Below are 23,681 nucleotides of genomic sequence, written 5' to 3'. Positions count from 1 at the left end.
TTTTGATAATATACTGCTTTGGTAGTCACTGAAGACCTCAAGCATTGCCCTCTTGACAACCAAATGCATTTCATTCAATATCTATTTATGCCTATTTGTTTTGTTTTACAACTATGTTACAGAAGTTGCTATTTCTTTAGAAGTTTCTTTATGGATACTGTATACTACGGATGGCACCTCCTACCATAAACTATTCTACTAGGAACATATCTATCCAATGCATAATCTACTACTGTTTTAAACCTGCAACACACTTCTTCTAAATGCCTCAACTCTGAGATAAATGTCTTGAATTCCTTTTTGTAATGTCACACTTCTGCTTCTTTGCCTATAAATCTTTCTACATGTTTTACTGTACTTCAGTAATCACTGATACCAGTATTCGTGTGGACATTCTCAATGAGGACACAACTGTTTCCCTGTACGTTCATCTTTTCAGAGATGGTTGTGGGGCTTGGCTGTTCAGTACAGAATGTCAAATCAAACATCTTCCAGCAGTCTAATTTTCAAACTGTTATTTCATTTGGCTACCAATTTCAGCAATTTACTATGACATCTTTAGGCCTCCAGACCAAGGTGTAGGGAGATTCTAACTTTGGTTCCAATCAAAACAGGGGCCACAGTGGTACCTGTAGATTTCTGCTTGTTGCAGTGATCACTTCAACCATCATCTACCGACTGTTTCACAGATAACAGTTGAAGTGATCACTGAATCAGACAGAAATCTACAGATACCAGTCTGCCCCTATTTTGATTGGAACCAAAATTAGAATCTCCCTAAACATTGGCCAGGAAGCCTGAAGGTGGCATAGTAAATCGCCAAAACTGGTAGCTCAATAAAACAACAGTTTGGAAATTAGATGGCTGTAAGGTGTTTTGATTTGACATTCACAACTGTTCGTTGCCATTAGATGGTATGTTCCCATCATGGGTGGGCTTTTGAATATTTAGTAATGTTTTACAGGATGTATTGTCATGCCCACCACTTAAAAACTGTACGAGTAATCATCTCAACTGATTGTTGAAAGATCGAAGTCTCCTCCAATGGAAAGAGTATGACTGGGGAACATACATACTGGTGAAGTGAGGTTTTGTCTAAAGTTTTCACTGGGTGCGGGAGTTGACAGAAGGGTTACGAGTTTATGCTCATGCTTTATACTGAGTGTTGCCCAAACACACTCGCACACCACTTCAATTTCTACATTGGTGGATTAAAGTTTTGTGCACTGCAACAAATACACCACCTCCATTTTCCAATAGCCTATAGATTAGACCTAATGGGAGCAAATTGATCTGGCCTCTCTGAGGTGCCCACATTGAAACTGTTGTCAGTGACTGTGAGGCAATTGCAGCAACAATGACTACAAAAGTACAAAGATAAATTAATTTACACATTTAGTAGGTCAGATAAAGGGACAGTTGTGTTGAATCGCAAACAGGGACTCAGAAACATTTATCTCTGGGCAGAAGAGGAAGAACTGCCACCCAAGTTTGAAACAATAGTTGATCATGGACTGGGCAGACTTCTGCATAATAGGTGTACAACAAAGCTTAAGGGTAGAGAGAGAGAGAGAGAGAGAGAGAGAGAGAGAAAGAGAGAGAGATGCTGAAATATGTTTGGCTGTCAAGAGTGCAATACGAGGCATTAAATGACTCTCAAGAGTGGAATACGAGGCATTAAATGACTGTCAAGAGGGGAATACGAGGCATTAAATGACTGTCAAGAGGGGAATACATGAGGCATTAAATGACTATAGTAGCAAACTCCTACTGAAAGATTTCTCACAAAACTCAAAGAAAATCTGGTCATATTTAAAGGCTGTCAGTCAGTGGCTATAAAATTAGCGAGCAGACAATCACGGATGACACATGAACTAAAACTGAGGGGAGCCAAAGCAGAAATGCTGAACTTCATATCTAATGTTCTGTCACAATTTATTTCTCACCCCACTACAAAGATAAGTGATGTAGATATCGATGTCAATGGCACTGAGAAACAGCTAAAATTGTAAAAAATGAATAAAGCTTCAGGACCTGACTGAATGTTAAGATTTTCTTATACATACATTTATAAAGTAGCTATTAAATGCTTTCCCTATAGTTTCTGAAGTTCTTTGTACAGAAATGTCACATCTGATTTCTGTGGGCCTATGATTTTTAAATGTAGACAATCTGTTTTTTGAGTTTATGATCATCCACATTGTTTCTGCCTTGGATTTGGAGTTGATCATTCAAACTTGGGAGTAACCTTCACAGAAGCTCAGTACATAATTTTTTTACAACAAAACATTAAAAGCATTATTACAAGGAAGATGAAATTACAATAGGTTCATAAGTTTAAAAATTTATGGACTTAAAAGATGGCAGTAGGCAGACATTTATTGGAATTACAAAGGATCACTCCCACATACACCCTAGTGGCTGATAATACTTTTAGTATCTGTCATGACATAAATTGTGTATCTTACAATATGGTGAACTGCCTGAGCCAATTTGGACACTGATGTAGTTGTGAAATGACTGGAAGTGACAAGATACTTTATCGATGTTCTAGGTGTGTTCCTGGGCTTCACTGATTTATTGTAAAACACATTTCTCGATTTTGTCTTGTATTGTATTCTTATGCCACAGATGAAACAGAAGTTTGATGAGAAAGACAAGCGTACAATCATTGGCCTCCCTTCTCTTTATTCTGTGAACAGTAGATCCTATAACTGGTTCCAGCATACAAATGTCACAAATGTTACACATAGTATCCAGGCTGTATGCAGACAAACACAGAGATTTCCATACCCTCTTTCTTCTCTACTGCCTTACCAACATACACTGTCGCTCATATCTCTCATCGACCTTAACAATCTTGTCTGAACAACATTGCAAAAACACCAATTCCCAAACGAACAAAATCCTTTCTGTCACAATCGATTGTTCAGCTACTTTCTCAAAGTTTTTCTCAATAGCAGGAACCTGACTCTGGAATAACCTCCCACATTATGTTACAGAATTGAATAACAACTCCAGCTTCAGAAGACAGTTGGTGACATAGCTACTGAAGCATCAGTAAAGATTACCATTGTCCCTGTATTCACTTACTACCCTTGCACGACGTCCTTTCCAACCTGAGCCTCCTCATTTCCCAATATTCTTAGCTGGTGCAGTCGTCTTAAATTTCCTTTCCTCATAACTCACTATACCAGAAAACATCTATTTTGAACATCTATGAGGGTTGGTAGTGGCAATTATTTATTCACAACTGATACAAAAGAGTTACATTCTTGCACCTGTAACTGTCCTTCAAAGTAGTCTCCAGCGTTGTGTAGAACCTGTTGCTAGTGATTTGGAAGATGTAGTATACTGTTAGTAGAGCCTATTCTGTTGATGGCACGAATGGAGCGGTCTATTGCCTGTTGAATCTCTGGAACAGTTCTGAAGCGAATGCCATGAAGTTGTTCCTTCATCTTCGGAATCAAATCAAAGTCACAAGGACTTACGTCTGGAGAGTATGGTGGATGGTACAGTAGTTTCCAGTCCCATCAACTGAACAGAGCAGCCACGGCTTGTGCTGAATGCGCCAGTGCATTGTCATGCAAAATGATGGGTGGGTTGCACAGAAAGTGTCGCTGCTTCTTTTGCAAAGCAGCTCGCAGGTGATGCTCCAAAAACGAACAGTAATACAACTTAAGTCCTTGTGACTTTGATTTGATTCTGAAGATGAAGGAACTACTTCATGGCATTCGCTTCAGAACTGTTCCAGAGATCTGACAGACAGTAGACCGCTCCATTTGCACCATCTACAGAACAGGTTCTGCTAACAATATACTACACCTTCCACATCACTGGCAATGAGTTCTGCACAATGCTGGTGACTACTTTGAAGGACAATAACAGGTGTAAGAATGTAACTCTTTTGTGTCGGTTGTGAATAAACAGTTGCCACTATTTAAGTTCCAACCCTCGTATAAATTCTTTTTATATTTGCAACTATAAGTATTGTTGTTATTGTCACTACTACTACTACTACTACTACTACTACCACTATTAGGGCAGCAACAGTACAACTACTTCTGGTATTAGCTGTATTAGTTCATTGTCTATATTACTTACATTGTGACTATAGATACTCAAATCATTTTAATACTATCTGACATATTAAAAATGTTATTTCTTTTGCAACTACGAGGGCTATCCACAAAGTACATTACGTTTTGGAATTAAAAATAAATAAAGTATTGGAAATTTTTTTTATTATATATAGATGAAAGCCACACTTAAATACTACTTTTCTACATAGTTGCCATTTAAATTAAGGCACTTATCGTAGCGATGGACGCACTTGGAAATTCCTTCGTCGTAAAATTCGGCCGCCTGCGCCTTCAACCACATGGTGACTGTCTTTTGGGACAGAAAAGGTGTGATTTTTGTGGATTTCCTGGAAAGAGGCACTACAATAAACTCTCAAAGGTATTGCCAAACTCTGCACAACCTCGGAAGAGCAATACAAAACAAGCGCAGGGGAAAGTTGGGCTCAAAGATCTTGCTGATTCAGGACAACGCCTGGGCCCACGTGACAAATGCCACTCGTGAAGTTCTAGAATCTTTTAAGTGGGAGTTGTTTCCTCATCTGCCATACAGTCCTGACCTGGCACCGAGCAACTTCCACTTATTCCCAGCAATGAAGAAGTGGTTGGCTATGCAGCGTTTTGATGACGACGCAGAGCTTCAAGAAGAGGTAACCACGTGGTTGAAGGCGCAGGCAGCCGAATTTTATGACGAAGGAATTTCCAAGCTCATCCATCGCTACGATAAGTGCCTTAATTTAAATGGCAACTATGTAGAAAAGTAGTATTTAAGTGTGGCTTTCAACTGTATATAATAAAAAAAATTCCAATACTTTATTTATTTTTAATTCCAAAACGTAATGTACTTTGTGGATAGCCCTCGTATGATGTAAAAAAGGTATCATACTGTGTGTGTTAAAACCAGATCCAATGCAACAGAGGGCCTGCTGGCTCCTATCAGATCAGGTTAAATAAATAAATAAAAATAAAATTACTGGTGTCCTTTTCCATGTGCAGTTAGCATATGGAGTATCAAACATCATTTAAGCAGTCATTCTTCCCATATTGCACACAAGAATGGAGTGGGAAAAAACCTGGATTTAGAGCAATGGGAAGTAACATCTGCCATGTTTTTCACAGTGGCTCATACAGTATGGATATAGATGTAGAAAAAGCATGTACACAAACTCTGTGACAGAAGCAATGTGTTGTTTGCCTGGGGCAATTTTTAGGTAAACCACTGAAACACAAGTTAGGATGGTCATATATGTACTCGAACTGCCATCTTGCTGAATGTGGGTCTTGTGCTTAACCAATGCACCACCTCATTCAGCTAACACTGTAGAACAATAGTGGTGACAACATTTTAGGTGCATACCTGTCCTCGTCGGCTGTTACAGTAACTTGATCAGCAGAAATATTGAGCTGCTTCACGTGGAAGACAATGGAGTCGACCTCAGTGCCTGGCAGAATGGTTAGTGTGATGGCGACATGGCCGTAGAACGTGAAGTTGCTGCCCTCATCGAGGAAGGGCCTCACGGTAAGGCGGTAAAACAGTGGCCTCACACGGGGGTCCAGTCGGCGAATTGTGAACTCACCTTCACTACCAGAATCTACTCCAGTGTTAGCATTGGGTTCAACTTCAGATGAAGGTGTCCCATTGCTGCTGTTGGCACCTCCAACTGTCTGTGTATTACTCGAACCCTAGGGGGAAAAGACACACATTAGCCACATACTGTTATTTTGGTCTTCATTCTGAATACTGGTTTCATGCAGCACTCCACTCTATCTTGTGCAGGGATCCTTCTTCTCTGCATAACTATTGTATACTACATCCACTTGAACCTTCTTACTGAAGTCAAGTCTTTCATCTCCCCTCTCCCTCCCCTAACCTCCATAACAAAATTACACTATGTGGGCAAAAGTCATGGAAAGGCACTGTGGTAAAAGAGTACTTACAGTGTCAGAAGCTTTTCTGTTGCAGACTGCTGTCAGTAACAGTTTGTGCAATGAATCACAAGCTGTCAACATGACGATTTATGAAGCACATGTAGGTAGCCAATAGGACTGTTGTTCGCAATTTTCTATAGTTCTTACATTGTGTGATTGTGTGGCAGCAGACACAGTCCCCTAATGTGGTCAGCAGAAGATCAGCCACAGGAAAGAACTAAAACTTAAGTTAAATTTTTGTAAGACAAGAGCGCAGAAGAGTGAAGCGCATGAAGAATACATGGAAGTGAACAAAAAAGTGAAAATATGACTACGTCGAGATAAAAGGAAATGGATAGATGAGCAAGCAAAATTAGCAGAAGAGGCAGCGAGACAAGGAAATATCAAAGAGCTCTACAATATTACCAAACGGTTGTCAATGAAGAACTTCAGACATGAAGGACCAGTTAAGAACAAGGATGGGGTGATGCTTACAACTCAACAGGCACAGCTACAGAGATGGGAGGAGCACTTCAAGGAACTGTTAAACTGTGAAGACAACCAATGGAAACAGGTAAGAGATGTTCTAGAGGAAGTCGAAGAAGATCAAGATATAAATTTGCAGTGCCCCACAATGTACAAAATTAGGATTGCCTTGAAAACATTAAAAAATACAAAGGCTGCAGGCCTAGACAACATAGCACCGGAGCTCTTAAAAGCTGATATTGAAAGTACTGTTAAAATGCTCCATCCTTTGCTGAAGCATATTTGGCTTGAAGAGAAATCTCCAAAGGAGTGGGAAAATGGTTTGGTGGTAAAGCTCCCAAAAAAGGGAAATTTGTCAGACTGTAACAACTGGCATGGTATTACATTGTTGTCAGTGCCCAGTAAGGTCCTCACCAGACTTATTTTAAACAGAATTAAAGACTCCCTCGAAAAGCGACTGCATAAAGAACAGGCTGGTTTTAGGGCACAACACAGTTGTGTTGATCTTATTAACACTCTTAGGATCATTTTAGAGCAAAGCAAAGAATTCCAAGCAAACATGTACCTGGCATTCATTGGTTTTCAAAAGGCCTTCGATTCTGTGAAACATAAAGTGCTCTGGCAGGTGTTGTGGAAGTATGGCATACCACAGATCTTAAACATCATAAAAGATTTATACGATGGCTACAAATGCTGCATACTCCACAAGGTAAATATGACAGAGCCCATACAAGTAACAGCTGGAGTCTGGCAGGGTTGCATTTTGTCACCAACGCTTTTTCTACTTGTTCTAGACTCTGTTATGAGAAGAGTCACAGCAGGCAGGAAACGAGGAATCCAGTGGGGGATCCATGAACGTCTGGAGGATTTGGATTTTGCAGACGACATAGTTTTATTAGCTGAAAGGCTGACTAATATGCAAGCTAAATTAAACTTGTGGAAAGAAGAAGCAGTGACTGCTGGCCTCAAGATAAATACAGGCAAAACAAAGTAAATGAGAGTAAATTCAGGGAACATGGAGGTGCCACTGTTAATAGGTGAACAGCAGGTGGAGACTGTCAACTCTTTCCTATATCTGGGTAGTATAGTGATGGAAGATGGTGGAGCTGGAGATGACGTGAAAAACCACATTAAAAACGGAAATGCTGCCTTCATATAATTGTATCCAATATGGAAAAATAGAAATATCATGTACAAAACAAAAATCCATATTTTTAATACAAATGTGAAGGCTGTCCTGTACGCCAGTGAAAGCTGGAAAATGGATAAAAAGACAACATCCCAGTTACAAAGCTTCATAAATAGATGTCTTCGACGCGTCATGAATATCTGGTGGCCAGAAAAAATATGTAATGAGGAGCTCTGGCGAATAACAAACCAGATACCTATAGAAGACCAGATACGAGAGAGAAAGTGGGGTTCGTTGGGGCACACCTTGAGAAAACCAGATGGAGCTATCGAGAAAAAAAGCATTGGAATGGGATCCCCAGGGAACAAGGAAGAGAGGAAGACCAAGGGGCACATGAAAGAGAACAGTGGAAGGGGAAGCAAAAAGAGTTGGCAAGACCTGGGCAGAACTGAGGCAAATGGTCAAAGACAGATGGATGGCGAGTTCTCCTGGATACCCTATGCCCCCACAGGGGTCAAAGGAATTAAGTAAGTCCTACATAACGTTAACTGATATTTTGTTGTATTACATTATAATTTAACAATGTCTTTGCAGTTTTCGGCAAAATCAGAAATAGTGCGTCAAATGGGTCATTGTAGTGACAAATGTATATCTGAGGCTATACTGCATATAAGTCAATTTTGGCAATCATACTTTCATACTGAGATTCATTGGCTTCACCAACTCACAACAAAACTACCACATTCTATGCTAACCTACACCCCAGGATACGCTACAGGTCAGTCTGTCACCACATCTAGTTTGCTTCCCCTCACATTCCTTGGCTTTGCCAACTCACAACCGAACTATCACATTCCAACCTAACCTATGCCTCGGGCGATGCTACAGGTCACTCTATCAGCACGTCTAGTTTTCTTCCATTCACATTCCTTGGTTTTGCCAACTCATAGCCAACCTAATTACATTCCAACCTGACCTTAGCTTCCAGGTTTCGCTACAGATCAGTCTGTCTGTCAGCTCATACTTTTTTCCAGTCTTCAAAAAAATATGAGAGTCTATGGCAAAGTTTAAAACATCATTAAAACAGGATCACTAAAACTTACTCTGGCGGTCTCCATATTGAAAACAAATGTAGTAAATTTGTATCGTCACTGAAAGAAGTAATTAGATTCACCCATTCTCATTGGCTTCCATCTCCTATCAACCAGTTGGCTACAACCAATGTCAACGTATTACCACAATAACATTCAAAACAAGAGCCGCTGTCAACAGGTATGCACTTTAGCCTAGCACTATATGTGAAGTTAATAACGAGCCCTCAATTTCTGCAGTATTAAGTCCATGCATGGCCTGTACGAGGTATTGGTATTGTTCCAGAGAGATGATCTACACACCTTGCAGCGATACCTTGGTTTTGCACAGTTGGTGCTGTACATCTGTTCATTTCATATGCATAGTACTGCTACTCGTGTGGTTCCCATTGATTACCATCCCAAATTCACAATCAGTTAACTCCCAACTTGCTGCAACATTTACTTACACACATCTCTGTATCATGTCTACACCACACCATTCACCAAATCTAGCCTCAACTGAAAACTCAAAATTTCATAAACTTTTCAGCTGATGAAGTTACCATCACCAGTAGCTTGCATATAACTGATGCTTCTACCTGAACAACGTCCACACTCCTCACGTCTGAAGTAAATACTGACCACTGTGTGCTGTACTGAAACCTGCCATGCATATGTTCATATAGATGCACTGCCTCATTTCAGCATGTCACTGCTTCCCCCTACCCCCTCCCACCCCCCCCCCTACCCCCCTACTCACACACACACATGCAATTCCACTCCCCTGTTCACCACTATTGCTGCCAGCACCGAATTATTACAGGAGCTGTATTACTTGACCATCATAAATTTACAGCTTATGCAGTGACAAGACTAGAATTTACCGACAGTGGGCCACTGCTGACAAGGTCGGACAGTTGGTGCATGTCATTGGTACAAGTAATACTCCAACTTTTGCGACTGTGCCATCTTATTTATACTAGACGCATTTCGCTTTATTTAAACCATCTTCAATGGTCACTGTAGCAACTGTGGTTTTGTTTACAAATCAGTTTAACGAGATCACAAACAGTTATTAGAAAAAGTCTAGATCAGAGCCAACGAGAGCAGTGGGCAGACAACGTGTTTCGAGAGAATAGTATCACACCATAATGTCGATGTATCAAAATCTCCAGAATCTTAAGATATTAGCAAGAAACAGGCAAGCAGTTTGATTATCAGCATTATTAATCCAGTTTAAACTGTGCTATTAGGTTCCAAACTAACCACAATCTCGTAATTTGGTTGAAATTTAATAGTGAACCTAATGTGCATTTGGTGAAAAGTGAACAATTACCTGGCACCAGCCATATCAGGAGCCACTTAACCGTAACAGGCCCAACATGGCCACAGTCAAGTGCAACTACACAGCAACGGCTGCTACACGGACAGTGCACACTGCTTAGTGACATTATGAATGATAAATGAGTATTGGACGTAGTAGTTCAGCCCTCAGCTAAGCAGTCTTCTTCAGTTTGGTCTGATGTGATGATGAAATTTGAGAACAGTAATTTGAACGTTCATGTGCACGGGGTAGCACATTCTTATATGCGTGAAATTATGGGACCACCCCCGCACCAACTGACCGCACCGGTTTCGATGACCATTGCTCCGTGGTCACACCACAATCACCTTCTGTTTGCTTTTGTAACGGCACCGGCTGTTCCAGCTGCGCTAGTTACCCAATCAGCCCCCTTGTGGCTGCACTGCAACCGCCTTCTGCCCGCTGTTGCAACGGCACCGGCCGTTACACCTGCACCATATTCGCCTTTGGGCCTGCACTTGGGACACATCGTGCCACCGATTGCACCGGCTCACTCCACATTGTGTGCTGCTTGCAGCCGCCCCTGCACACAGACCTCAGGCGATGCATCGTCCACCACTACTGCACTCCCAGTGTTGGCAGCTTCCTACCCCCCTCACACCTCCCAGTGCTGCATCAACATGTGTTACCAGGCAGGTTTCCTAAGCTGCCTGTGTTGCAAAAGTACAACCCTAGGACTTGGTTCGCATTGGTGGATCATCAACTGGATATCCATGGGATTTCGGATGCTGCCGCACATTTCGTCTGCCTGGTGAGCCAGCTCCGTGTTCAACCAAACCGCACAAGTGATCTACTCCTCTCACCACCCACCTCACCCAAGTATGTAACAGCGAAAACATCGCTCACTGAATGCATTTCTCGGCCACCAACAGAAGCTATCCACCATATCATCCATGATGAACATCAATGTCGTACTGTGGACCTTGTGGATGGTCAAACTTACACTGGACCTACAACTTCACCTGCTACCTCATGTAGCTGACCCTCTCCAGGTTCATCTATGCATGGCCAATCAGGCCTACACAATCGTCTGTCACTGACACCACGTGTCATGTACGACATAACCATCACCTTCAGCTTGCACGCCTGCACCTTCGGTTCCACGCCCTGCCGGCAGGCGCCAGTGCACACGCCTCAGCAGCTCAGCAGCCTGTCAGGAGCTGCCACCTGGTGGCCAACAGGAAGTAGTGATTGCTACCTCCTGACAGCGGCCGACCCCGTTCGAGCAGCAGGCCAAGCGATCTCAGGCAACGACGCAGTCAGCTGTGTCACCCGACCACTCTTCACCATCTCGTGTCCAGGCTTATCTGCTATGCTGGTACCATGCCATTTAACCACTCACAACTGCCACGCGCCACGTACCCAAACAATTCCGGTGGGCACGTTTAGGTGCCACATCTACGTCTACATATACATTTACACTCCGCAAGCCACCCAACGGTGTGTGGCGGAGGGCACTTTGTGTGCCACTGCATTACCTCCCTTTCTTGTTCAAGTCGCGTATGGTTCGTGGGAAGAACGACTGCCGGAAAGCCTCCGTGCGCGCTCTAATCTCTCTATTTTTTTTACATTCGTGATCTCCTCGGGAGGTATAAGTAGGGGGAAGCAATATATTCGATACCTCATCCAGAAACGCACCCTCTCAAAACCTGGACAGTAAGCTACACTGCGATGCAGAGTGCCTCTCTTGCAGAGTCTGCCACTTGAATTTGCTAAACATTTCCGTAACGCTATCACACTGACCAAATAACCCTGTGACGAAACGTGCCGCTCTTCTTTGGATCTTCTCTCTATCTCCTCAGTCAACCCGACCTGGTATGGATCCCACACTGATGAGCAATACTCAAGTATAGGTCGAACAAGTGTTTTGTAAGCCACCTCCTTTGTTGATGGACTACATTTTCTAAGGACTCTCCCAATGAATCTCAACCTGGCACTCGCTTTACCAACAGTTAATTTTATATGATCATTCCACTTCAAATCATTCTGTACGCATACTCCCAGATATTTTACAGAAGTAATTGCTACCAGTGTTTGTTCCGCTAACATATAATCATACAATAAAGGATCCTTCTTTCTATGTATTCGCAATACATTACATTCGTCTATGTTAAGAGTCAGTTGCCACTCCCTGCACCAAGTGCCTATCTGCTGCAGATCTTCCTCCATTTCGCTGCAATTTTCCCGCCACAATCGTCCACGACGCCTACCGTCTGACACTTCACCACTTGCTCCAGTGCCACGACGCCTCAACGTCATGCACTTAGCAGCAGGCACTCGCTTTCTCGTCGACACTGGCGCCGATGTCAGTGTTATCCCGGCCAAGCACACAGGCAGAATGCTTTCTCCCACTAACCTCACTTTGATCAACGCAAATCACTCTCCTATCCTGGTCCTTGGCTCCATCAAGATGTCACTTCGCCTGTCATCAATCTCCACCTTCCCCTGGGTTTTCCACATTGCCGACATGGATGAACCCGTGATCGGGTTGGACTTTCTACACCATTACGAACTTTCGCCAGACCTACAGGCCGCAGTGCTCCGCAAACGCATCTGGTTCTATTGTTCCGTGCTTGAACGAGTTTGGCATGACTCTGCTCTCTGCCCCCTTGGCTACGCTTTCCACATGTGCATCTCTGCTCGAGGATATAACTGCACCATTCTCTGATTTATCGGATGTGCGTACACAGATTGACAAGCTCTGCACACATAACGAGGCGTTATGCACCCATATTGCCACCGCCACTGCTGAATTGGCTCACGCATGGAGTATGATTTGCAGTCTGTCTGCAGAGCTGCACCATTCGGAACTGTCATTTGCTTCTAATGTGTCTTCACACTGCATCGCTCCTGTGTCAAGTTTCCCTCCTCCTGCTGCCGGTTCTGCGCCATCGTAGGTGATTCTGTAGATGCTCATGTTCTTGCTTCGCGGGATTCCTCGCATCGCGTGGCTGCTGCATCATGCCCTCCATTGTCATCTGCTGCCGATGCCCCGCCCACGCCATTCCAGCCGGGCAAGGTCAGTGAACCACTTGTGCCACTCCTCTCACGCCCCCCCTCTCCCCGCTGCCTGCCTCCTTTCACATGTATCAGCAACGGCACGTGTCATAGAATCCACACCACGGACAGCCCACCTATACATTATAAAGCTAGACATCTTAACACTTACAAACTTGTGCGAGTGAAAGAAATTGTTCAGGATTTATTGGCTTCCTGCGTGCTCTGACCATCGGACAGCAACTGGCCTTTACTTATCCACCTTGTTCCTAAGAAGGATGGCTCGCTACACATGTGCAGGGACTACAAATCCCTTAATGCTCAGACAATTACTGATAACGATCCAATTCCTCATATCCAGGATTTCACACAATTACTGCGTGGTTCGAAGTTCTTCTCTGTCTTAGATTGTTCGAAGGCATATCACCAAATTCCCATGCACCCACCGGATATTCCGAAGACAGCCATCATCGCACCCTTTGACCTATTTGAATACTATTACATGCCCTACAACTTGAAAAATGCTGCGCAGACTTGGCTATGGTTCATTGATTCCATTTCGCTACCTCTGCCTTTCGCTTGCGCTTATTTGGATGACATCATGATTTTTTCCTCATCTGCCAAGGAGCACCAGTTTCACCTTGATGCAGTTCATTCGGCTCTCACGGCCAACGGTGTAGTGATCAACTGTGACATATCTCAACTCTGTTCTGCATCAGTTACATTCCTTGGCCATACGATCTTGGCTGACGGCCTCCGACCAATGGAGTCTTGTGTCAAAACCATTCTCGCACTGCCTATTCCTGAGGATTATGCTCAACTCCGTCGTTTTCTGGGTATGGTAAACTTTTATCGACGACATATCCCTCGGGCAGCCTTCGCTATTCGGCCCTCACCAACGTGCACCCCTGTAAAAATACCATGGGGAACCGAAAGTTGGACTGGACTAAGCCCATGCTTGACGCATTTGATAATCTGAAAACTTGGATAATGAAAGCGGTCACTCTCGCCCACCCTGACCTCTAGGCCCGTATTTCTATTACAACCGATGCTAGCGAGTCAGCTGTGGGAGCTGTCTTACAACAGCACACTGCAGACACCAATCAGCCACTCCGTTTCTTTAAAAAAAAAAAAAAAAAAAACAAAAAAAAACTAACCATGTGTTAGTGTAAGAGGTCGGATTTCGACCACAAGCTTCTCGCAGTTTATGAGGCAGTCAAACACTTCGGAAGCGACCTGGAGGGTCGTCCTTTCACTGTCTACTCGGATCACAAACCTCTCGTTGAACCAATATGCAACCCAGCAAAGACCCTACCGCCACGATGCTTGCAGTACATGGTCTTTATTTGCCAACATTCCTCAAATGCTTGTTACATCCATGGTGTGGAAAATGTTGTAGCTATCTCGATGCTCTCCGCACCCTTGAACTTAAGAATGAAGACGTGGATACACAGCGATTGTTTTGGACAACATGTCTTTGCTCGCTATCAAACCTGTTGTCCTACACGGGTTGACAACCCTGGTCCTCTGCAATTTTTATACGGGCTCCACCCGCCGCTTGGTGCTGCCCGCTCTTAGGTGTGGGATCTCTGACGCTTTACACAACCTGGACCACCCCGGAACGTGGGCAACAATGAGACTAGTCACTGAACGGTTCGTCTGGCCCGGCACGCGGCATGACATGCACAGCCTCTTTTAGGACAGTTCGACATCCCCAGGGGTCACCTTCTGCACATGCACATTGACGTGGTCGGTCCTCCCCCCTCTTCCGAAGGGTACAAATATATATTGTCTATGATCGACGATGTAACCCGTTGGGTTGAGGCGGTCCCTCTTGTAGACGTAACGGCAGAGACCATACCTTGCGCTTTCCTATTGGTATGGGTCACGAGATTCAGCTGCCCCTTTCACTTACTACGGATCAGGGACAACAATTCGAGTCCATGCTCGACTGTATGAGCTGTGCGGCATATCAAAATTCTACACTAAGGCCTTTCACCTGCAAGCAAATGGCCTGTTTGAGCAATGACACTGAACTCTAAAAGCTGCTCTCAAGTGCCATGGTGGGATTTGCTCTGAGGCACTTCCTTGAGTCTTACTCAACATCCGTTCTGCCCACAAGGAGGACCTGAATACTTCGCTGGTGGAGGTCTTGTATGGAAAACCCCTCCTCCTGCCAGCTGAATTAGTCGAGGATGCACCCGCAAATGATGCAACTGACCTTTGGGCCCTTGTAGAATGAGTGCATGTGCATGTCACCTGCCTTCAACCACCCCTGCCTCATACTCATTCCTCGCCACTGGTGTTTGTACACAAAGACCTGGCATCGTGCAAGTTCATAATGCTGCACAACAACTCCATATGTGCAGCCTTGCAACCACCTTACTCAGGTCCGCACCATATCTTATGTGGCAGAGCGAATACTTTCATGATACTTCTCAATGGATGACCCAATACGGTTTCAGTCAACTGATTAAAAATGGCGTGGGCCCTCGCCGAACCGCGTTCTGATGCCTCCAGTCTGCCTGCCATCGCCGCCATCTCGGCTGCTGCTGCCGCCGATGTGACCTCCAGTGACGCTCTATCGCCTGCACGGCAATCCAATGCACGTGAGCCTGTTGGCACAGCTTCCGAGGCACCCACTTCTCGAGCTAGATGCTGCATTCAACTGACGCACTGGCATGAAGATTTTGTGCTCAAGTGAGGAATCTTCCCTCCGCACTGCTGGAGGAAGGGAAGGGGGTGCCCTCTGTGGCGCCTCTGGCGTAAAGTGCCATATCTTTGGACCCGAGGATCTTTGCTTCTCTTTGTCTATGTCTTCTCAGTGCGCTACGTTTATACAGTTATGTTGTATCCACCTTGTCCTGTGCTTAAATAAATGTTCATACGGGAGCTAAAGTGTTTTACAACTGATCTACAACACGTAATATCCACATCTCTTTTCCTCACTTCTCATTGGTAAACTAAAAGTATTATCCCATTGGCTACGAGAAACTGAAGCACTACCAACCTATGAACAATACAAAATCAGCGTCGTGACTGCCACTGTCGCTGATATATCTTTTAGCCCAGTTCTCAATTTTAAAATTAATTTCTATTACTCATGTCTTTAGGCTCATACATTATTTCCATGCATTTTTCTATATACAGGCGTTCGATTTTTAGTTTACTGCACTGTACTGACACACAATATTTTCTTGTTTACATGTTGTCATGTATCCACCTTCGACCATAAATATAATAGACTGGCCCTGACGTCATTTTCGTGGCTCCAACATCTCTGGGCTGAAGTCACGGAATGTTGGCAAGACATGGTTGTTTCGTGTTGCGCTTATGGCTGCACTCAGCGTTTTGTCGGGGAAATGGCATTACATTTCACGTGTAGGTGTGTCTAAGATGGTGCAGATGCGTTTATTGAAATCTGCTGAAGTGACTTTTATATGTTTTTTACACTTGAAATAGAGTATCACGTAAATTAAAGTGTTGAAAGTGATGCCTGTAAAGTCAGACTGACATTACATTTTGGAAAGTATCTGTGATAATTCGGTTACAGAAGTAAGTATAATCGTTTCTCGTTGCTACTCATAGGTTCCATAAGGATGAAAACCGAAGGCAGCTTTGGATACAGGCCCTGAAACGGAAAAACTTTAAGCCGTTTGCACATACGCGCCTTTGCTCGAAGCACTTCGCGGAGAAGTGTTTTGATAGGTTAGTTATTATTTACAATGTATATCTATAATTTGTATTTACAGTGTCTGTCATTTTTAAACCTAGGCTCCAAAATTATTTTCTGAAACTGCAAAGTCTCACCTTTCATCTAAAATATCATTTTTTTAAAAACTGATAGTTTAAACTTTTGTAAAAATAGTGGGAACTGAACCTTTGAAGTGCACCTAAAATTGATACTATAAAATGGACCTGCTCCTAAAGTAAACAATTTTGACACCTATAGTTGACATAATTCCCATAGCCCATTTTCTTTTATAAGTGACTAAAGCTCGAAACGTGGCGAATACAATGTTTAAAGTTTTGACACGAGCCCACTCTTACTGTTTAAAAGAATTTTAACGACTTTTTACTATAATTGATAATTTATAGCAATTTCGTCCCGCTGCCCACCAGAGTGGCGTTCGATGTATTTGTTAGATTTTATAAATGGTACTTTGAACAAATCCAGGTCAAATGTAGTTCTGGCATAATTTTCACAAATAAAAAACTAATTTTTGTTGGAAGCGTTTGGCAGTCAATTGAGAAATGTGGGGAAAATCCGATACAAACATAGGATGGCAGACCGCTGATTTGAAATCCCGCCACGTTTTGCCAATAGTCACGTGGTTTATGTTGGAGCCACACTAGCCCCATAGCTTCTGCACAGCAAGGCCAGTCTACTAGTATCTATGGTCGAAGGTATCCACCTTCACCCCATGTATGTTTTGTTTTGACCGCTCCAAATGCGGTCGGCTTTTGTTTTGTGGCTCACAGAACACTAAGATATTACGTAGGGAACAGAGGCCGATAGTACGATTCCGAGTGGCCTGGCAGTGAACTTTTCAAGTCGAGAAAATATGGCACAATGATCTGGATTCTTGCATTGCCAATACGATCACTAGATAATATTTTTCATTTATATCTTATGGATGGATCTGGTAGTCTGCTGCTAAAGTGTATTTATTTGTGAAACCCAATATTGCAATTTCGGAGTTCAAATGTGTGTGAAATCTTATGGGACTTGACTGTTAAGGTCATCAGTCCCTAAGCTTACACACTACTTAACCTAAATTATACTAAGGGCAAACACACACACCTATGCCCGAGGTAGGACTCGAACCTCCGCCGGTACTAGCCTCACAGTCCATGACTGCAGCGCCCTAGACCGCTCGGCTAATCCCGCGTTGCAATTTCGGCCATATAGCTGTTATCAAGTGGAAATAATGTCCAGCTTACGATTTTATTGTGCGTATTGCACTCTTTGAATTGCAATGTAAATATGTTCTTCGTTTTCTGTTTGATTTTTGCTGGGTGGGATAAATGATTCCACGTGAAAAAAAAAGCCTGTTTCGTCACATGGCATGGTGTGGACACATGTCTGTTACTACTTACAAATCCGCGTGTGTTTAACTGCTCGATTTTAATGCACTGTTAAGTATATAGCTCATATTCTACGTGTCTTTTTTTCGTCTATTTTTAGTACTCTCGCATTTAATGGGCCCACCGAAATTTTTACTGACGTTTGGTAAAATGTACTGGGATATCATACGCGTATCTGTTGTCGTGTTTGTGGTATTTGCAAGGAACAATGCTCTAGTCACTAAGACTACAAAGTGTATGGCGCGCTCATCTACGTCTACATCCATATTGTGAAACGCGTGGGACTCACTGGTAAGAAGCAACAGGATTCAGAGCAGAATTCTCGTTTCGTGACAAGATATAATGAAACTGAATAAAACATTACTAACAGGAGTTTTCCATTAAATTCGAGAGAGTATGGAAAACTGATGTAATAAAAACAGCATAGAATACGAGCAATATACTTATATGCATTTAAATCGAACAGTTCATACATGTATTCGTAATCAATAACAGATACACGTAAGTCCACAGAACACCGTGCAACGAAAGCAGCGGCTGTTATATATGAAACTAAAATAAATATGGTATTATTTACCCCACGGAATATTACATGTGCGATAAGAACGTAATCAGAATAGGAGCAACATTTGCACAATCTGATGAAGCCAACATCTACTAACTATGAAACGAAAACAAACATGAAAGCCCAAAAATCAGCCATTACCAGAAATCACTATACGAGTTTCGCCCCCATGCTGTGGTTGTATCAATGCAAAGTACACCATGAGAATGTGAATAGAGACTAACATGCAAACGGGAAAATAGTGTGTGTTCAAGAGTGCCCATACGACAGTTTTTTTTTTTTACGGTGGAGGGGGGGGGGGAGGGAGGTGTAGACCTAGGGGTATAGGATGTAGCTCTCCATGCTTCTCTATACTGTGCAAGCCTCTTCATCTCTGAATAACTGCCGCAACGTACCACCTTCTGAAGCCGTTTACTGTATTTATTCCCAGGCGAAAATCCCCATTAATGTATAAGTACAAAATAAATGATCGGTCTTTGGAAGCGGTAACATCAGTCAAGAGTCTGGGTGTGACTATTGGAAATGATCTCAGATGGAATGATCAGGTTACACAAGTAACGGGTAAGGCGAACTCTAGATTGTGGTTTATTGGTAGAATCCTGAAGCGATGCAGTCCCTCAACAAAGCAAGTAGCTTACAATACGTTAGTTCGTCCAGTCTTAGAGTATTGTTCGTCTGTATGGGACCCTTACCAGTTGGGTGTGATTCAAGAGATTGAGAAGGTCCAAAGAAGAGCAGCAAGATTCGTGACTGGTACGTTTAGCCATCGCGAGAACGTTACAAATCTCATATAAAGTTTGAAGTGGGACAGACTTGCAGATGGACGGCGCGCTAAACAGAAGGGGCTGCTCACTAAACTCCGAAATCCGATCTTCACCGAGGATGTAGAGCATATATTTTTACCACCAACTTTCAAACCGCGTAGCGATCATCATTCAAAGATAAGGGAAATAAGAGCTCGTACTGAGGCGTTCAGATAGCCGTTTTTCCCTCGCGCGATCCGCGATATGAGTTTGGCGCGAATTGTGCCCTCCGCCACACACCGCTTGGTGGTTAGCGGCTAGCGGAGTATATATGTAGATGTAGATATCTCTTTGTCTCCCTTGTACCAAGCCCCCCTCCTCCCCCCCGACACACACGCACACACTCGCTCCAGTACTTGATGTCTTCAGCTGCCAGAGGCGGTGGGCATGTGTATGTGACGTGTGTTTGCGTGAGTGTTGGAGTGTTGGTATTTTAAACACTTCTACATCTGTCAAATGGCCTTCTACTGCTCTGACAGCAAACTTCGCTGCCTATCTGAAAGTCAGTGTAATTTCGAAGTTTCCTGAACACCCCTGAACAACATATTCATAAACTAGGCTAGAACAAATTTTGAAATAAACCGTAGACTCGTTATTACTGAAGGTGAAGTGTATATTGTCTACTCGATCCCTAGTAAGTCTGAGATTGATAGTCACCCAATTCTGGATTTCTAAGGATCTTTGCTGCTCGTTAAAGTTTGATAGTATTCTGTCTTGGATACATTCCCATTGCAGTTAAATTTTTCCTTCACAATACAGAAACGTGTACTGATGATACATGTGAACAACACTTCACACTAATGATCGCGAATGGAAAAGATCACGAATCGAGCACAGCTGACTACTGAACTGCAGCAGCACGTAAACAACAACAGTTGGACGATCGCATGAGTGCTGGCTACAACTGCCTAATACTGTGTCATTCCTTACAACAAAAGGTTGTTACTGTACCTTGCTGATACTTTTTTCCATGAAGCATGTTTCAAATATACAAACAACGAGAGACTGTCAGCTTTCGAAATATGGTTGTACAGACCAGTGCTGAAGACTAAGATAGCTGGATCGGATAACTTAAGAAGAGATACTGAGTCAAATCGGGGAGAAAAGCCGCATCAAGCTGAGGCATCAAGGAATACTCAGGGATATGGGGCAAAGTGGCAGGTAAAAATTGTACAGCCGGTAGTAGGGATGGCGGTTATCACTAAAACAACTGGTTTTCGATTACATCGGTTGACAGTTAAAACCGCTTAAAACATCCAGTTTCTGATATACCTGGTTTTCGGTTTTTTATTGCCTCACACAGAAAACATACCAGAGCGCGCCTGAGAGCTTTTAGCAAGATCAGTGTGTATTATTTTATTTGTATTTGGGATCACCCTTGATCCATGTACATGCTCCTTGCTGCTCCTTAATTGAACGATGATTCCTGGTCCTTTAGCTTCGAACAAAGATTGAAACATTCTAATGAGGGTGGAAGAGTATGAGATTTCGGTCGATATGGGGCCGAGGCTGCGGCAAAAATCGGTCTCACTATCTCCAGAAAACATGGCGAAATAGAGGGGACGGCAGACGGTCACAAGTTGGTGACAACCCTGCATCGTCCCCTATGAACGGCGTCAGTTTTTCACCCTGAAGCAAGCACAAAATAAAGGGTGCAGTTATTACATCGAGTTTAAAGCACGTAGGTAAATCATATGCTTATCAATCAAATTTACCTTCGCTACCAACGAACGCCGTGGATATATTCTCCTTATATAAACGCCCAAGTTTGTTGTGCCGTGTTTTTAGTCTTTTTAAAGCAAATAGAGAATGTACACTGAGTAAAATTCTTGCAAATTAGAGAGCGTACCGTTCTGCAGTACAAGTGACGACCGAGGAACTACTGTACGGACCAGGTGGGGGCACGTAACACTGTATGTACACATCTACCATCTATAGGCCGTGCCACACGCCAACAGGTACACTATTGTCTCTGCAATGCTGTACCGATAGTTATGTCACACATTTGTATGTAGATTCTCACTATTGGCATCGTTATTAAAATAGTGCTGATCACTAGTCCCAATTTCAAAAATAATGCTTCAAAGCAATGGAAATTTTACGATAAACGTTACTAGTCCTTTTTTTAAATTTCATTTAAAAAACAAAAATTTCAGCACTGTTGTTACGGCAAATCGATATGTCAGTTTTTCATTCGATTATTAACAGAAAATGGAAACCATATTATAACCAAGACCAAAGAAATATGGAAAAATACCTGTTGAAAAAAATGTGTGTGAAATCTTATGGGACTTAACTGCTAAGGTCATCAGTCCCTAAGCTTACACACTACTTAACCTAAATTATCCTAAGGACAAACACACACACCCATGCCCCTGGGAGGACTCGAACCTCCGCCGGGACCAGCCGCACAGTCCATGACTGCAGCGCCCAAGACCGCTCGGCTAATCCCGAGCGACTATACCGGTTATTCAGAACTAAAATACCGGTGTCGCTTTTAACCAGTCGATTTTTCCCATCCCAGCCAATAGTTGGTTGTTTGTCCACTGGTGCAACGCGACGTTTTGGCTACAGATGGATGACAATGGCGTTGCACTTTCTTCGTCAACTAACGCAACTCTTTAGCGACGTGCGATCGTAACGCGACGTTTTGACTACAGATGGATGAGAATTGCGTTGCGCTTTCGTCGTCCATTGACGCAACTATTTTGTGACGTGCGACCGTCTCAGAAGTGCTGATTTTTCTCAGTCTAGTCCACACTGCCAGTCTATGCATCTTGTAATGTTCTCGTTGCGTATTGGGACTTGGGAAAGCGTCAAAGAACGCGGAAATTCTGGACTCATCCATTCATTCTCCCTAATCATACACGTTCAGCTTTTCTGCAAGCGTGAGAACCCGAAAAAGTTCAAGGAAATTTATAGGATGCCGAATAAGCTGTTTGAACAACTTGCTGGAAACCTTCGCCTAATCACTACAAAAAAGGACACAAAATGGAGGAAAAAGTCTCAGTTGAAGAACGACTACTACTTACTCTGAGGTGAGATGCAGTTTATTAATCACTAGCTTTACCCGGCATCACTTTTCTGTGGCTCAGCCTCATGAAAGAAAAAGAGAGGCACACGTTTCTAATGTGTATGGGAACTGAATGTAAGACCTAATCTTCTCCTCTCCCCTGTCCATTCCCCCTTTCTTTTTCCATCTCCTCCTTCTCCTCTCCCTCCCTACACCCCCCTTCTCTCCCTAAGTCTATCGCCTCCTTCTCTCTGTCCACATCCCCATTCCCTCTCTTTTTGACAATCTCCTCCTGCCCGTTTTCTTTGTCCATCTCCTCCCACACCTCTGTCCATCTTTTCTTCCCCCATCTCTCTGACCCTAAGCCTTCTTTATAGTTACTGCAAATTAAGATTCTGTAGTAGTATTCTTATCATAAACCAATAAGTCACAAATACAACTTCCCTGTTTGCTAACGACGCTTCACTATTGTATGCTTTATTTATATATTAAAAACTACATAGTCTATAGAGTAAACGTTTGAGCGACACACACACACACACACTGAAGAGCCAAAGAAACTAGTTCACCTGCCTCATATCGTGTAGGTCCCCTGCGAGCACGCAACACGACCTGGCATGTCTGAAGTAGTGATGGAGGAAATTGACACCATGAATCCTGCAGGGCTGTCCATAAATCCGTAGGGGGTGGAGATCTCTTCTGAACAGCAGGTTGCAAGGCATCCCAGATATGCTCAATAACGTTAATGTCTGGGGAGCTTGGTGGCCAGCGAAAGTGTTTAAACTCAGAATAGTATTCATGGATACACACTGTAGCAATTCTGGGCATGTGAGGTGTCGCATTGCCCTGTTGGAATTACCTAAGTCCGTCAGAATGCATGTGATCAGACAGGATGCTTACGTACGTGTCACTCCAATTGCACACGCCCCACATCATTACAGAGCCTCCACCAGCTTGAACAGTCTCCTGTTAATATGCAGGGTCCATCGATTCATGAGGTTTTCTCCATACACGTACACGTCAATTTGAAACAAGATTTGTCCAACCAGCCAATATGTTTCCAGTCATCAACAGTCCAGTTTCTGTGTTGACCGGCCCAGGTGAGGTATGAAGCTTGTGTCGTGCAGTCACCAAGGGTACGATAGCCTATATGGATGATGTTTCGTTGAATGGGTCG

General features: G+C 43.3%; 1 protein-coding gene across 1 annotated transcript in view; it reads right to left on the bottom strand.

The window, feature by feature from the left end:
* LOC126109466 (aminopeptidase Ey-like) overlaps positions 1–23,681 on the bottom strand; it is a 261,112-nt gene that overhangs the window by 212,020 nt on the left and 25,411 nt on the right. Inside the window, exon 3 of the mRNA XM_049914495.1 lies at positions 5,437–5,762. Coding sequence (XP_049770452.1) covers positions 5,437–5,762 — 326 coding nt within the window. The remainder of the gene's footprint in view (positions 1–5,436; positions 5,763–23,681) is intronic.

Source organism: Schistocerca cancellata, chromosome 12 (assembly GCF_023864275.1).
Source record: "Schistocerca cancellata isolate TAMUIC-IGC-003103 chromosome 12, iqSchCanc2.1, whole genome shotgun sequence".
In the NCBI taxonomy this organism is placed as follows: domain Eukaryota; kingdom Metazoa; phylum Arthropoda; class Insecta; order Orthoptera; family Acrididae; genus Schistocerca; species Schistocerca cancellata.
This window is presented reverse-complemented; position numbering and strand designations above follow the sequence as displayed.